General features: G+C 41.9%; 1 protein-coding gene and 1 non-coding gene across 2 annotated transcripts; both read left to right on the forward strand.

The window, feature by feature from the left end:
* The first annotated feature begins 1,554 nt into the window (after positions 1-1,554).
* Positions 1,555-17,182, forward strand: WEE1 (WEE1 G2 checkpoint kinase). Its single transcript, XM_030918758.1, is given in 12 exon segments — positions 1,555-2,413; positions 3,847-4,056; positions 4,189-4,251; positions 4,442-4,614; positions 5,097-5,218; positions 9,439-9,585; positions 12,382-12,477; positions 12,566-12,651; positions 13,580-13,615; positions 13,617-13,751; positions 13,843-13,988; positions 15,869-17,182. Coding segments are annotated over 12 exon segments (1,944 nt in total). The 5' UTR covers positions 1,555-1,837; the 3' UTR covers positions 16,023-17,182.
* Positions 5,983-6,085, forward strand: LOC115893784. The gene has a single exon (XR_004053838.1). It is a non-coding gene; the product is annotated as a small nucleolar RNA U13 (small nucleolar RNA).
* Positions 17,183-17,487: the final 305 nt, after the last annotated feature.

Genomic DNA, 17,487 nt, shown 5'->3' on the forward strand with positions numbered 1-17,487 from the left:
GAGGTCAGGAGTTTGAGAGCACTCTGCCAACATGGTGAAACCCCGTCTCTACTAAAAATACAAAAATTAGCCGGGCCTGCTGTGTGCTTGTAATATCAGCTACCCGGGAGACTGAGGCAGGAGAATCGCTGGAACCCGGGAACCCGGGAGGTGGGGGCTGCAGTGAGCCGAAATCGCGCCACTGCACTCCTGCCTGGGCAACAGAGCGAGACTTCGTGTCGGAAAACAAACAAACAAACAAAAAACATGGAGAAGGAAGAATATACACCACGGGGTTATTTACAACAGAAAACTGGAAGAGGCCAGGAAGGGTGGCTCACGTCTGTAATCCCAGTATTTTGGGAGGCTGAGGCGGGGGGATCACTTGAGATCAGGAGTTGGAGACCAGCCTGGCCAACATTGGGAATTTCGTCTCTACTAAAAATACAAAAATTAGCCAGGTGTGGTGGCAGCCGCCTGTAATCCCAGCTACTGGGGTGGCTGAGGCACGAGAATCGCTTGAACCCTAAAGGCGAGGTTGCAGGTTGCAGTGAGCCGAGATCGTGCCACTGTACTCCAGCCTGGGTGACAGAGCAAGAAGACCATGTCTCAGAAAAAAAAAAAAAAAAAAAAAAAAAAAAAAAAAAAAAACTGGAAGAAACGTGTAAGTGCATTAAGGGACGGATTAAATCAGTTTAACGAAGCACTAGGGAGATTTTTTTTAAATTGCGTTTAAGTTTGCAGCGAGCCAGGCCAATCGGTTTTGCCAACGCATGCCCACGTGCTGGCGAACAAATGTAAACACGGAGATCGTGTGCTGGGCACTTGGTTTCATGGTGGGCGACTGTGCTGCTGTTCCTTTTGGCCGCGGACAACGTCGGCTGCAGAGGTGGACCTCTGCTTGGGAGAGCTCTTCTCGCTGTGCAGACACCCGCCCCTAACAGCCACCCACCTGGGGAAATAATGGGGCTCAGAGGCCTCCTCCCAGCCAGTGTCCAGCCTAAGCACATTGCCTCCCGCAGTTCAGAAAGGTCGGGAGGCCTGAGTCACCATTTCCGGCTCAGACCTCCACCCGAAACGTGGATATCCACTGCCACGCCCACTACGCCCCAGGTGCTTGCCCCAAAGGACAAGCGGCAAGAAGCGGCCTCCGGGGAAAGCGGCCGAAGGCCATTCGGTCGCTGGCTCTTCTCAGCTCGCAGAGACCGAGAGGTGCTGCCCGGCCGCCTGCCCCTCTTCAGATCCCCCAGCACGGGAGGAGCAGCGACCGGGATGCGTCCAGGCCGGCTTTCGGGTTGGCTTCGGCGAGTCCAGCTCTTTTGCCCCTCCCAGAAGGCCGCCTCGGGTCCCGGGCCCAGCCCTGTCCGGGCGGTGTTCGAGCCACCCCGGGCTCGCTCATAGGCCCGGAACACCACAGCCAGCCCAGATTTGGCTGGTGCCGAGCCGGGGGCGGAGCCAGCGGGTTCCCGCCAAAATCGCGTAGCTGGTCCTTCCCCCGCGGGCTACGTCGCGCCCTCCTTTTTTTTTCAAACCCGGAGCTGGACGGGGATTGGTGGACTGGGCACTCACGTGGTTAACGGTCGCGGGAAGCCGCGGAGCCCGAACCTGAGACTGGACCTGAGGAGACCTCAGCCTCGGTGCTCGGGCCGCCCCGCCTCTGCCGGACAGTCCGCGCCGCCGCTGCCGCCACCGTCCGCAGCCCGAGCGCCCCGGAGCCGCAGGCCGCCGCCGGGCAGAGACGCCGCGACTGCGACTAGGCGCGCCCAGCCGCACGTGTCGGACCCGCCCCCTGGTCCGCAGTGTCCTGGACCCCGTGGGTCTCCGCTCTCAGGTCCTCGGCCGGGTCCCCCGGGCCGCGATGAGCTTCCTGAGCCGGCAGCAGCCGCCGCCGCCCCGTCGCGCCGGGGCGGCCTGCACCTTGCGGCAGAAGCTGATCTTCTCGCCCTGCAGCGACTGTGAGGAGGAAGAGGAAGAGGAGGAGGAGGAGGGCAGCGGCCACAGTACCGGGGAGGACTCGGCCTTTCAAGAGCCCGACTCGCCGCTGCCGCCCGCGCGGAGCCCCACGGAGCCAGGGCCCGAGCGCCGCCGCTCGCCCGGGCAGGCCCCCGGGAGCCCCGGCGAGCTGGAGGAGGACCTGTTGCTGCCTGGCGCCTGCCCGGGCGCGGACGAGGCGGGCGGCGGGGCGGAGGGCGACTCGTGGGAGGAGGAGGGCTTCGGCTCCTCGTCGCCGGTCAAGTCGCCGGCGGCCCCCTACTTTCTGGGCAGCTCCTTCTCGCCGGTGCGCTGCGGCGGCCCGGGGGATGCGTCGCCGCGGGGCTGCGGGGCGCGCCGGGCGGGCGAAGGCCGCTGCTCGCCGCGACCGGACCACCCGGGCACCCCGCCGCACAAGACCTTCCGCAAGCTGCGGCTCTTCGACACCCCGCACACGCCCAAGGTGAGAGCGGCGGGCGCGGGCACCCAGCGGCCGACCCCGGGCCCGCGCCGACCCAGCCTTTTAAAAAGGCCGCGGCGCCGGAGCCCAGCGCCGCTGCCTGGGTTCGGTTACATAACCGGCCGGCTGCACCCCCGCTCGCTTTCCTGCGCCGCCCCCCAAAGTTGGCAGCCCTTGTTTTTGGCCCTGTCCCGAGGTTGTCCGTTGAGATTATGTAACTGAACAATGGGCCTCGTCTGGAACTTCTTCATCTTACAAAGGGGCCGATCGGCCCGTCCAGGTGGCCAAGGATTTGCCGCCTGTTGAGTCCGGGCCGCCCCGAGCGTGTCAGCCTCGAGTGCGGCACAGATAACGCCAGTTTGCGAGGATGCTGGAGGGTGCTGGCCCAGCCACCTGACATTTCCCGAGCCATATGGTGCCTTTTAAACGCGGTGATCGGGCCTGTAATTTGGGCGGGGCAGGCAGAAGGAGTTAAAAAAAAAAAAAAATTGTCCTGCGCTGATCGTGTCGTGTCGTGTCGTGTGGCGTTGATGGGGGGAAAGTCTGGGGCATGCAGGGAGACTGCGCTTGGACTTGGGAGTAAAGGCTGGCCTTCCAAGCATTTGCAGTCCTGCAAACTCATCCTTATCCGTAAGTCCAGGTAGCGCTGAAGCCTCTTTCTGGACAAGGTCTTGGCCTAGCGTTTGTTTATATCGTTGGGTTTGTAGTGCCCAGAGTTTGGCCGGCCTCCGTGCGATTAGGAACATCCTACTGTTGATAAGGTATCTTAAAGAAGGAGGTGTTCAGCACCTGTGTTTTGAATGGCCTTCGAGTACTCTGCAGATTACCACTTATAAAACTGCGGATTTTAAAGCTGATACTTCCAGAGATTAAGACAAGCCTCACATTTGTAAGATTAATATGGAAAATGCACCTTTTAAAGTGAGTTTGTTTTGTTTTCAATGTACCGTTTGTCATCAGCCTCAGGAATATGTGTGCTTTTGAGCTTTACGGTTTTATTGGCCGACTTGCTCAAGGCAAAATCCCTCTGGAAGTGAGGGGAGGAGTCCAGTGAAGGTGGCTATCCAAGCCCTATTTAGATGGGGGAGGGGAGCTTTTATGGGGCTCTCAGACTGCTTTCTATTTTTGGATGGGTTGAAAGAATTTGTTAACTTTTAGCCACTAGAATGAACTTAGTTTTAGGCAGCATTCATATTCTTTTTAGGGTTAGAGGCAGATTTTACTTTTCTATTTTTTTCCAGAAAAGGTAGTTAATACCCAGCTTCAGTCTTCCTAAATTAACCACAATTTATTTTGCTCGAACTCTAACAAAGGCTTGTGTGTCGCTTTGACCTACGCATTCAGCCATATGAATAAGGCTCGTTGAAGGTTAGGTTGAGAAGGCTGACGATAGGACTTGGATCCTAAAAATTGTATTTGTATTTTTCCTTCCCTAGAGTTTGCTCTCCAAAGCTCGAGGAATTGATTCCAGCTCTGTGAAGCTCCGGGGTAGTTCTCTCTTCATGGATACAGAAAAATCAGGAAAAAGGGAATTTGATGTGCGACAGACTCCTCAAGTGAATATTAATCCTTTTACTCCGGATTCTTTGTTGCTTCATTCCTCAGGACAGTGTCGTCGTAGAAAGAGAACATATTGGAATGAGTAAGTCGTTTATTTAACAATTTGGTTATCCAAATAACCTAAGATTGGTTTGGTATACTTATCAAAATTTAGTTTCTGTTAAATGGCATGGATGTATCTGTCAGATATATTGATAGAAAACTACACATTTTTTCAGTTCTTTGGTGAAGACATGGAAGCCAGTGATTATGAGCTTGAAGATGAAACAAGACCTGCTAAGGTAAATAGCTTTTTATTGTTTTTTGAAATTTACCTTTCTACCACTTAAAGTATGCTATGAATATGTTAAATAAGCATTTATACATAAGGTAGAATGGTTTTTAAATTTCACACATAGCCCTATCACCATAGCAAAAAATAATTGTTTTCGTATGTTTGTATTACATATATGGTAACACTTTTTATTACAGAGAATTACAATTACTGAAAGCAATATGAAGTCCCGATATACAACAGAATTTCATGAGCTAGAGAAAATTGGCTCTGGAGAATTTGGTTCTGTATTTAAGTGTGTGAAGAGGCTGGATGGATGCATTTATGCCATTAAGCGATCAAAAAAGCCATTGGCCGGCTCTGTTGATGAGTATGTATTAAACATTTTGTCTTTTGCTCTTTTGTACCCTATAGTGTTACTAACATTAAGATTTCAGCTGACCAAACACTGAATTCCATCTCTGACTTTGAGAAGTTGTAATGATTTAATCAGGTCCTTTTCACTTAGTACCATCAGTTCTTATTGGACTTGTTGAATAATATGAGTAGTCTGATTTTGGAACCTAATTTAAATTTCTTATTTCTAGTCAGCATCCATGAATTCACAGTAAAATGGAGTTTATTCTTACCTGAGTCCTAGGGCAAGCAACATTTCTTCTTTCTGATAAATCTTTAGTGGAATCTGCCTTTGGAAAAATCTCTTACAAGTCTAAACCCCTTCTCTCTTAAGCAAGTTGCTTTTTAGCATAACAATAGATACAAAAGTTTATTGTATGAAGTTTCAGATAAATTAATTCAGTTTAAGCTTGAGTGAAAATTATTTACCATTCTATTAATCTCAAATTCTCCTAGGCAGAACGCTTTGAGAGAAGTATATGCTCATGCAGTGCTTGGACAGCATTCTCATGTAGTTCGATATTTCTCTGCTTGGGCAGAAGATGATCACATGCTTATACAGAATGAATATTGTAATGGTGAGTGATGTAATGGTTTTCTTGTGAGCTTGAGAAAATGAACACCGAGGAAGTATTTATAGTTATCTAAAATCTTGCTCTATTTCTGTCACTTTTATCTTTTATAAATTTAAAGATTAGAGGCCTAATATAAATTTCAAGTACAAGATTAAAAACCTTGTCCCTTCTGAAGCACCTAGTACATACCCAGTAGTAGAACTTTGCGTACTATTTATGTGCTTGTCACTCCAACTGAACTTTTTGAGAAGACAATGGCCTCACCACATATACTTTGGTGTCCCTAGTACCTAGCATAGTGTGTGGAGCATATAGTATTATGAAATGTTATGTTGAATAGATTCTTCTGTGTCTAGTCTTTTATTTCCTTTTCATGTGGTGTGGTGCTAAAACTGATGTTTGTTAGTCAGCGAGTCTCCATTGATCTAAATTCAGCTGTTTCTTTAAGCGTTCTGTAGTCCTGCCCTACTCCCATGTGTCCAACCTAGTCTACCACTAGAATACACTAACACTTTTATTATGTTACATTATTTTAGTTCTCTAGCTTGTCTTCTCTGCCTCCTCTCTCCCAAGGATGAAACAAACAGGCATGTATGGATTCAACTTTGGATGTCTCTGTATAGCTTTCAGTTTCAGTAAGTCCTTCAAGGGCCAACTTACGTCTCTCCTTTTCTATTAAAAACCTTTACCAAAGTCTTGGTCAGAATTCTGGTTCTTATGGACGTCTGTCATTATTATACACCAAATCTTTTATAGATTATTTCTCAACATTTTTGTAGTTATAAGCATGATGATTGGGTTTTCATACTCAAGTGTGAAATGTGCCTCCCTCTAACCTTGTTACGACATCAGCACATTGCCAGTCTGAAATGAAAAATATCTATAGATTGTTTGTTTCTGTATATCTTCTGTGAATATAGAGAATTTAGAGTTTAGTGAACACTTGAGAGGAGATAACAAAGATTTTATTTTTGTTGATTCTTATTATTCCTTAAATAAACAAGACCAGTTATCTCATAACTTATAAATAAATAAGTGGTGTAGGTATGGATTCAGGTCCCCCGTATTTAAAAGCAGTGAACAAAACAGAAGTAAAAGATCCATTTTTCAAACCTGATTCCTCGTTAAGTTATTTAATAAATTTCTCCACACTTGAAAGAACTTGAGTGTCTAGTATACAGCATTGCTGCTAGTTTTTTTCACACAGCTCTTGAGATGTTTCTATTCATACCATCAAAATATTTATGTAACTATCTATCACAACCTTATGGATTATTCTATTTCTTAACCTTTATTTTTCAGGTATTGCATTTGACCTAGAGCAACTTGACCATAATGTCATGTCCATTCCATATTTGCTAGACACCGTCTCTTTTCAGTTTCCTTTTTTCTCTTTCTCACCTTGTTGATGTGAATAGTTCTCTTAACAGAATAGTTCATTAGTAGTCCAGGAATGGCAAATATGTAGCAACCTACCAGGACATGGTTGTGTAAATCAGATGATTTTGAGAAAACTTACTTGAGCCTGGGAGATAGGGAAGAGTAGTCTTGCTATCCTCTCAGATTACAAAAACCTTGACCTGTTATAATGTTAGATTATAAATAATCTATTGAAAATAAGTTTTTTTTAAAATTTATTATTTTGTTTTGAGACAGAGCCTTGCTCTGTCAACCTAGGCTGGAGTGCAGAGCAATCTCTGCTCACTGCAACCTCACCTCTGGGGTTCAAGTGATTCTCCTGTCTCAGCCTCCTGAGTAGCTGGGATTACAGACACGTGCCACCACGCCCAGCTAATTTTTGTATTTTTAGTAGAGATGGGGTTTCAACATGTTGATCAGGCTGGTCTTGAACCCTGACCTCGTGATCTGCCTGCCTCAGCCTCTTAAAGCAATATAAGACTCTTGAAGAAAATAAGTAGTCCTGTGAAACAGGACTGCCTCTTTGTGTGGCTGTTTGTCCTACTTAGATAAAAGAAAATAAGACTATCTGGATGCATTTGTGATCTCTTCCTTTTGTTTCCTGTGTCCACCATTCCTCTTTCCACATAAAGCTTTGAATATACTAAGGGCTCATCTTCACATCTTTTCCACAGTTTCACAGGAAAATGATTCTGTTATTTGTACATGAGTAACTGATTCCCTTTATTGCGATTTAATTTCCTTATTGTCTTATTCATTTACATTATAAGCCTTTTATCTTGGTTTGGTGATAGATTGGAATTAACCTGTATAAACAAGTGTAGAAAAATGTTGATGGATAGGGAAAGAAAACCTGAAATGTCAGAACCTGTTTTACTCTCGTCACCTTTCTTGCCCTTCTAGCAATAAAAGAAGAAATTGGCACAGCTAAGGTTGCTGAATCTGCTAAAAAGAGAATTAGCCATATTCTTTCTAGCAAATTTGATCTAGGACTTTGCCTGTCTTGGCTGACAGTGTTATTGGTTTGCTCTCTTCTAGAGCACTCTTTTCCCCCCCTCAGTTCAAGATTTGTACAAGTAAGGAGAACATACTCAAGACTAAGATACCGAGATGGTAATTTATTTTTATTTTAAAAACATGTTTGACATTATGTTATTCAGTCTTATTTAAATTGTAGGACCTCCTTTTCTGACTAATACATCATTGACCTTCCTAATTTTATTACCCAGATCTGATTTTTTTATTCCTAAGACTTAAACAGAAGATGTTTAAAACAATTCCTCATTGCCTTTGAGATAAAATATAAACTTTAAAAGTTTGAAAAAATGTAAACAAATTAACTGATTGATTTAACTAATTCTATAAAAGCAGGTTATGGTCTCATTCACAGTAAGAGTAGTATAAATTAATAAATTAAAACTATACTAAAATACTGACTTTTTACCTATAACATCTATAAACTTGTCAAGGGTATGGGGAAATAGGTATTCTCATGTATTGACAATGGGCATATATATTGGTACAGCCTTCTCGATGGAGAAATGTGTATGTGTAAAACACAGTCTCCATATATTACAAACGTGCATACCCTTTAACCCAGCAATTTGGCTTCTAGGTGATATACTAAATGTATGTGAAATGAGCAATGTACAAGGTTATTTATTAGGCCATAGTATGTAATAGCAAAGACTTGGAAATAATTTTAAAATGTCCATCAAATGGGGGACTGATAAATGCATTTCTTTTTTTTTTTTTTTTTTGAGTCTGAGTCTCACTCTGTCACCCATGCTAGAGTGCAGTGGCCTGATAGCAGCTCACTGCAACCTCCGCCTCCCAGGTTCAAGCAGTTCTCCTACCTTAGCCTTCTGAGTAGCTGGGATTACAGGTGTGCGCCACCGCGCCCGGCTAATTTTTGTATTTTTAGTAGAGACAGGGTTTTGCCATGTCGGCGTGGATGGTCATGACCTCTTGATCATGACTTGTGATGGAACTCCTGACCTCGTGATCCGCCCGCCTCAGCCTCACAGAGTGCTGGGATTACAGGTGTGAGCCGCCATGCCCAGCTGATAAATGCATTTCTATTCAATTATACAATGGAATTCCATAGAGACAAGAATAAATGGATTGTCTTTGTATATTGGTATAGAATGATCTTTAAGATAATAAATATATGCTGTTATTTATGCAAAAAGTTGAAAAGAATACATAGACCTGAGCTGGGTGTGGTGAGCCTGTAGTCCCAGCTACTTGGGAGTCTGAAGCAGGGAATTTGAATTTGGGTTTGGGAATTCTAGGCTGTGGTGCGCTATGCCGATCTAAGTTGAGCATCAGTATGGTGGCCTCTGTGGAGTGGGTCACCACCAGGTTGCCTAAAGAGGAGTAAACTGGCTTAGGTCGGAAACAGCACAAGTCAAAACTCCTGTGCTGATAAGTAGTGGGATCAAGCCTGTGAATAGCCACTGCATTCCAGCTGGGCAACATAAATAGACTCTGTCTCTTATAAATTAAAACAAACAAAAAAACAAAAAACCCTGATAATACTGGTTTACTCTGGGAAAGAAACAGGTGGGTTGCTGAGGTGTATGATTGAGAGAGACTTTACATTTTATTTTGTACCCATGCAGATGTATTACCTATTGAAAAATCAGTAAAATTTTGATTTCACAAGCAGGTTGAAGGGAGAAGGTCCTATAAAAATAACACTTTCTTGGTTGAGATTGGTTGGTTGAGACTTATTCAGTAAAGATGGAAGAAAGAAAATATTTCAGAAAGAAGAAAATGCTAATATTTTCTATTTTTGTCAGGTGGAAGTTTAGCTGATGCTATAAGTGAAAACTACAGAATCATGAATTACTTTAAAGAAGCAGAGTTGAAGGATCTCCTTTTACAAGTTGGCCGAGGCTTGAGATATATTCATTCAATGTCTTTGGTTCACATGGATATAAAACCTAGTAAGTATTGCCGATCTTCTGACCTGTGTTCCTTGGGGTTGTAGAGAATAAATTACTTCATTATGACAACATTGAAAAAATATGTATCTTATGTTTTCTCATTGTTAGTTTTAAAAGGCCTTGGATCCACTTACCAATATTGTTTTATGATTTCTGTTTATCTCTTCCCTTGTTAACCCCCAACATTTGAAATGATAAACTTTTTTGAGACAGCGTCTCACTCTGTGGCCCAGGCCGGAATGCAGTGGCACCATCTCCACTCACTGCAACCTCCCCATCCCATGCTCAAGCAGTCATCCCACCTCAGTCTTCCAAGTAGCCGTGCTACAGGCATCTGCCACCATGCCCAGCTAATTTTTTGTATTTTTAGTAGAGACGGGGGTTTCACCATGTTGGCTAGGCTGGTCTCGAACTCCTGACCTCGCGATCTGCCCACCGTGACCTCCCAAAGTGCTGAGATTACAGGCATAAGCCAATGTGCCTGGCATGTGTTTTATTTTCAAAAGAGAAAAATATCTTTGGACTTAAGGCAGTAAATGTGAATTCTTAAGGAATAGCTGTATTCATATTAAGTGTTAGACAAATATAATAGACCCTTATACGGTATAAAAGTTGAAAATATGAAGGGATGTGAAGTTTAAAAATCTTCAGATTTAGGCCAGGCGCAGTGGCTGACACCTGTAATCCCAGCACTCTGGGAGGCCGAGGTAGGTGGATCACGAGGCGGGAGTTCGAGACCAGCCTGGACAATATGGTGAAACCCCGTCTCTACTAAAATTACAAAAATTAGCCGGGTGTGGTGGTACGTGCCTATAGTCCCAGTTACTCGGGAGGCTGAGGCAGAAGAATCGCTTGAACCCGGGAGGCGGAGGTTGCATTGAGCCGAGATCGCGCCATTGCACTCCAGCCTAGGCAACAAAGCGAGACTCTGTCTCAAAAAAAAAATTGGCCTGCGTGGTGGCTCACACCTGTAATCCCAGCACTTTGGAAGGCCGAGGCAGGCGGATTGCCTAAGCTCAGGAGTTCGCCACCAGCGTGGACAACACAGTGAAACCCCATCTCTACTAAAATACAAAAAATTAGCTGGGCATGGTGGCAGGTGCCTGTAGTCCCAGCTACTCTGGAGGCTGAGGCAGGAGAATTGCTTGAACCCGGAAGGCGGAAGTTGCAGTGAACTAAGATCACACCACTGCACTCTAGCCTGGGCGACAGAGCAAGACTGTCTCAAAAAAAAAAAAAAAGAAAAACTTCAGATTTACAAATACCATCATAAAATAAGTTGTCCTATGAAGAAAGTAAAACTGTATAGATGACTCCAGTAAATGTAACATAAATTTAATACTATATATATTTGTGTGTGTGTGTGTGTGTGTATATATATATATATATTTTTTTTTTTTTTTTTTTTTTAGACAGAGTCTCGCTCTGTCACCCAGGCTGGAGTGCAGTGGTGTGATCTCGGCTCACTGCAACCTCCGCCTCCCAGGTTCAAGCAATTCTTCTGCCTCAGCCTCCCTAGTAGCTGGGATTACAGGCGTGCACCACCATGCCCAGCTAATTTTTGTATTTTTAATAGAGACGGGGTTTTGTCGTTCTGTCCATGCTGGTCTTGAACTTCTGACCTCAAGTAATCCACCCACCTTGGCCTCCCAAAGTGCTGGGATTACAGGTGTGAGCCACCACTCCCAGCCTTATTTTTCAAAGATAGTCTCACTCTGTTGCCCAGGCTAGAATGCAGTGGTGCAATTATAGCTCACTGCAACTTTGAATTCCTGGGCTCAAATGAACCTCCTGCCTCAGACTCACAAGTAGTTGGGACTACAGGCGTGCACCACCATTCCCAGCTATTTTTATTTTTTCTTTTTCTTTTTTTAGAGATAGGGTCTCACTATCTTGCCCAGGCTGGTCTCAAATTCTAAGTCTCAGGCAATCCTTCTGCCTCAGCCTCTCAAAGCACTGGGATTACAGTCTTGAGCCACCATACCTGGCCAATACTATACTGATAAAACTATTAAAATCTGCCACTAAAAGCTCATGTTAATCATGATCTTACCTGAATTTGAAGAAAAAGGTAATATGTATACAGTAGGAAATAGTGAATCACAAAGCCATATTGCAAGGTAGATGCTGTATGGTCAGCCAGACTCACTGGCTAAATGACTCATTCTGTTCACACCAGCCTTATAGCACTACATTAAAATTTGGGCTTTCACAGAATTTCACAAATTACTGATATTACCTTTTTTGCTGAAGAGTAATGTGCAGAAGACAAGGGCCTCATCCAGTTTAAAGTGTTTAGGATCAGTGATAGGCTGGAAAATATATTCCCAGAGGCCCAGAGTGGTGGCTCATGCCTGTAATCCCAGCACTTTGGGAGGCTAAGGCTGGAGGATCACCTGAGGCCAGGAGTTTGATCAGCCTGGCCAACATAGCGAAACCCCATCTCTACTAAAAATATCAAAGTTAGCTAGATGTGGTGGCATGTGCCTGTAGTCCCAGCTACTCAGGAGGTTGAAGCATGAGAATTGCTTGACCCTTGTTGCAGTGAGCCAAGATCATGCCACTGCACTCCAGCATGGGCAACAGAGCAAGACTTTCTCAAAAAAAAAAAAAAATTCCCAGCAAATATAACCCTGGTCTCTATTCCCTGAGATGCTTATTCCATGGGTTTGGGCTAGAACTTGAGAATCAGCATTTTAAAGAGCATTCTGGATGATTTTGGAATATGATCTTGTTTATGAACTCTGGCTTTATTATTAATTGTTAGTTTGGCTTACATAATTAACTGTTTGACAGGTAATATTTTCATATCTCGAACCTCAATCCCAAATGCTGCCTCTGAAGAAGGAGACGAAGATGATTGGGCATCTAACAAAGTTATATTTAAAATAGGTAAGAAAGGTAACCAGATTACTACCTTAAAATAAAGAGAAGGCTTTTTTGTTTTTGCTTTTCACTGTATTTTTTTCAATACTTCCAGGTGATCTTGGACATGTAACAAGGATCTCTAGTCCACAAGTTGAAGAGGGTGATAGTCGTTTTCTTGCAAATGAAGTTTTACAGGAGGTAATTTTTCTTCTCCCTTAATCATAGTTTGCTAGTTTGCTTTGTAACACTTAGCAGTTGATAGAATAATAGAAATTCAGATATTTTAAACTTTTAAGTTAACTAATAGAAGGGAAATACAATCTAAACCATCATCTGAGGGCATTTAATTAGCAAAAAGTCATGAAGGCAAAGATTTATAATGGAGTTGTGGTAAAAAATATGTTCTCATACACCACTGGTGGAACCTTAAAATGGCATATCCTTTTTGGAAATCAGAGTATTAGTATTGCATTAATATTTAAAAATCATGTACTCATTGACTCATAATTTTTACTTCTAGGAGTTTTTCCTGTAGACATATTCATATACAAACACAAGTTGAGAACAATGTAAATAAGTGTTTACTAATAAGAGAATGATTAAGTAAATTATGGCACATAGTTTTTAGTATGGCATATAGTTTCAAAAGAGTGTGACAAAGTATTTCTTGGTAAAAATTTTGAATGAAAATAGAATAAGAAAAATTTAAAGTGTAATTGTCTGATCCCATTGTTCTTTGTAAATATGTATATATATATGTTTGATTTATCACGTATGTGTGTATTTGCAAGTTGTCAGTGTGTTTCTACGTGTTTTGTGTTTGCATATGAATCCCTAGAGGTAGAGGGGTTTCTTTTGAGAGTTGAATTGAGCTGTTGATAAAGAAAAGGCATTTACTTTTTTATATGTGTGTGCATTTTCCCCCTAAGAGTGTATATTACTTTGTAATTTAAAAAATAAACCTCCCCAAATTTAGCAATTTATTCTCTGAATAGGTCCCAAACTTAAATGTGATGTTAGACATTTTGATTAAGTCTTATTTTTCACCTAAGTCATCTTTGAGGTGTAATCTTGTTTTATTTTGACCATGTTTACATTCCTTAAAAAAATTGTTTTAATTTTACAGAATTACACCCATCTACCAAAAGCAGATATTTTTGCAGCTTGCCCTCACAGTGGTATGTGCTGCTGGTGCTGAACCTCTTCCTAGAAATGGAGATCAATGGCATGAAATCAGACAGGGTAGATTACCTCGGATACCACAAGTGCTTTCCCAAGAATTTACAGAGTTGCTAAAAGTGAGCATTTTATATATGAGGCCCTTTATTGACATGGTTCTATGTTTTATTAAATGCATGTCTGTACCTTAATTTTACTTCTCTTTTCAAGGTTATGATTCATCCAGATCCAGAGAGAAGGCCTTCAGCAATGGCACTGGTAAAGCATTCAGTATTGCTGTCCGCTTCTAGAAAGAGTGCAGAACAATTACGAATAGAATTGAATGCTGAAAAATTCAAAAACTCACTTTTACAAAAGTAAGTAAGGATTTTATGTTTTCTTTTTACTTTTTCATTTGCTTTGATTCTCAAATTTTAATGAGAGATGATTTAAGCTTTCTATCAACCAAGGGTGTGGTGGTTTTTTGTGTTTTTTGTTTTTTGAGACAGGGTCTCACTTTGCCAGGCTGAAGTACACTGGTGCTATCATGACTCATTGCAACCTCCACCACCTGGACTCAAGCTATCTTCCTATCTCAGCCTCCTGAGTAGCTGAGCCACAGATGCGTGCCACAACACCCAGCTAATTTTTATATTTTTGTAGAAATGGGGTTTTGCCATGTTGCCCAGGCTGGTCTTGAACTCCTTGGGCTCAAACCATCCACCTGCCTTGGCCTCCCAAAGTGCTGGGATTATAGGAGTGAGCCACCTCACCCGGCTCCAGTAGTTCTATATGTTGTTATACAGTGAAAGCTTGGGGACTTCTGCCATAAATTAGTATTTGACCTATTAAATTTGTGTTGTTTCTAAACTTTCAAATTATGAACTTTAAAAATGTTGAGACTAACATATATTTGCAAGTGGTGATAGTCCCCAAGCCATAAATGGTAGTAAAAGCTAAGTGAGCCTATACCAATGTTTTCTTCCCAGATTGTCACCAAAAATTAATATTGTCCTTGAAACATTCTATTCTTATTTTATGAAAGGATGAAATTAATGTCATTTTGGTTAGTAGATGATTCTTATACATATGTTTTTAATTTCTGGCTAAATCTTTTTATCCTGAATGAAGATTCTCATATTTGACTTCATGACTGGATATTTTCGAAAAACTGGTTGCAATGGTAAAGGTTATTGAAAAGAGAATATTAGAGAACATTAAGTTACCACAGATCACATTTCTAATTTTTTTATTTATTGCAACCATTTTGCTTTTAACCTAATAACACTGACTTGAAAAGGTTATGTTAAGTATTAAGATTTAATATTTAAATTTGCCGGGCGCGGTGGCTCAAGCCTGTAATCCCAGCACTTTGGGAGGCCGAGACGGGCGGATCACGAGGTCAGGAGATCGAGACCATCCTAGCTAACATGGTGAAACCCCATCTCTACTAAAAATACAAAAAACTAGCCGGGCGAGGTGGCGGCGCCTGTAGTCCCAGCTACTCGGGAGGCTGAGGCAGGAGAATGGCGTGAACCCGGGAGGCGGAGCTTGCAGTGAGCTGAGGTCTGGCCACTGCACTCCAGCCTGGGTGACAGAGCAAGACTCTGTCTCAAAAAAAAAAAAAAAAAAAAATTTAAATTTTAAAAAGTGTATATTAAGAGGTTTACTTGTCACTAGTTTGATATCCATCATAGTTCATACAAATAGGAAATAAAGTGTTCCTTTCATCTCTGTTATGTAAGGATAGATTCGCAATAGGAGTTTTTGAAATTATTATTTATTTTTAATTTTTTTTTTTACTGGGGATAGGTTTGTCTGGAAATTATTTATTATTATTTATTTAAAAAGATGGGGTCTTGCTCTGTCACCCAGGCTGGAGTGCAGTGGCGCTAATCATAGCTCACTGCAGCCTCAAACTCCTGGGCTCAAGCAGTCTTCCAACCTCAGCTTCCCGAGTAGCTGAGACTACAGGCGTGAGTCACCACATCCAGCTCAAATTATTTTATAAGAACCAAAGTCATTACTAGCATCTTTACTACTTGTTTTCAAGTATATGTGATATTTTAATTCAAAAAGCGCAAAATAATTTAATAAATTTAAGTTGTTTTAATAGAAGCTTCAGTTTCATGTTTTATTTTTCAATTGTGTCTTAGAATAATGATGGCAAATATCTCCCAATCGACAATATAGTTTGTGTTTAGTTTTTTAGGATCTCTTCCTAAGAATAATACCTTGTTTTCTATTTTTATGTCAGAGAACTCAAGAAAGCACAGATGGCAAAAGCTGCAGCTGAGGAAAGAGCACTCTTCACTGACCGGATGGCCACTAGGTCCACCACCCAGAGTAATAGAACATCTCGACTTATTGGAAAGAAAATGAACCGCTCTGTCAGCCTTACTATATACTGAGCTACTCATTTCCCACCTCCCCCTGAACACTGTGACAAGAGGAAGCTAGGTTGAAATCACTGATAGAATCCAGTTTGCAATTACTTTTTTGATTGGTGTCAGTAGTTTTACTGATTAGGACTTTTATTGTGAATTACAGTTGAAAGCTGTATTTTGACCATTGCTATGTCAGGCTTTCATCTAATCTTACCAGTCTGTCTTCTGTAGGATGTGTCACTGTTGGATGTTACACCAGCCTTTCCAGGGTTAACCACTGTGGTGGTGTGCTGCTTATAGTTTGCTGTTGCATTGTAATAGAAGGTGTCTTTCCCTGTAGTGACCTGTAAAAAGTAGTCAAGGGCTTTGTTACAGACATACTCTCCCTTTGAAAAGGGACATGCTAAAAGACTTGTTACTACTCAGCCTTCAGTGTACCTGTGTGTCCATCTTGTATTTCTTTTTTTTAAATTGTGAATTAGACTTGTATATCCCACTGGGAGCACTTTGTAGGCATTGCATGAGCCATGGGATGATGATTCTGTGGAAGTATTGCCTTGTGAATTTGCTGCTATTTTAGTTTTGTCTTTGCTGTAAACTTGTAGCATTAAACAATCATTGTTGTTAATAGGTCTTCTTTTTGAAACAATTATGTGAAATGTATAGCTGCTTTTGATGAAAAGCAGCTATTTGCCTTTTTTTTTTCCTTTGAACTTTGAAGCTAGTGCATTGGAAAAATGCACCCTTTCCCCCCTTTGGAATGCTGTATTAATGTAGTATAATAATTACTGGTTTTGTAACTTGTTCTGGTAATGTCCTTCCCTGACTCTTTTAAAATGTCTCCCCCCAAGTTTTGTACTTGATTGTATTATTAGTCTGTTTTTAAATGTTTTGCCCGGTTTCTCTTCAATATTTGTGTATATAAACTGATCTTCGTCATATTGTATATAGCTGTTTGAAATGCCAGAATGACTTCTGACATTCCAAGTTTTTCACAAAATATATTTTATCTGATTAGCCATTTGACTAATAATACTGGCTAACAGATGTTGAAAAACATTGTCTATTGTTTGTTTTCTCATTAATTTTGGTCTAAAACATGTTTGCACTTGTCTTTGACTTGTGTTTTATTAACATTGATTGGCATATTAAAAGTCACTCTGAGCTTACCTTAATTGTCTAAATCCTTGTGATGCCTGTTTTCTAATATTTTATCTCTATTATCACTATACTATAAAATGTATAGTGCGTATAATATACTATTATAAAAGCAGAGGGCACATTTTGATTGAATATGGAATTTTGTGGTGGGCTTTAGAACAAAGCTACATTTTGCCATTGAAGAAAAATTTACCCATCAACTTTGAATGTATTCTGTCATAAGTGTTTAGTATTTTTATATCACATTGCATGTTATGCATGTGACTTGCTAGAAATGTAGCATGATGTAATTTAAAATATCTTCAGATTATTAAGTAATACGATTCAC

Source organism: Rhinopithecus roxellana, chromosome 15, assembly GCF_007565055.1.
Source record: "Rhinopithecus roxellana isolate Shanxi Qingling chromosome 15, ASM756505v1, whole genome shotgun sequence".
In the NCBI taxonomy this organism is placed as follows: Eukaryota; Metazoa; Chordata; class Mammalia; order Primates; family Cercopithecidae; genus Rhinopithecus; species Rhinopithecus roxellana.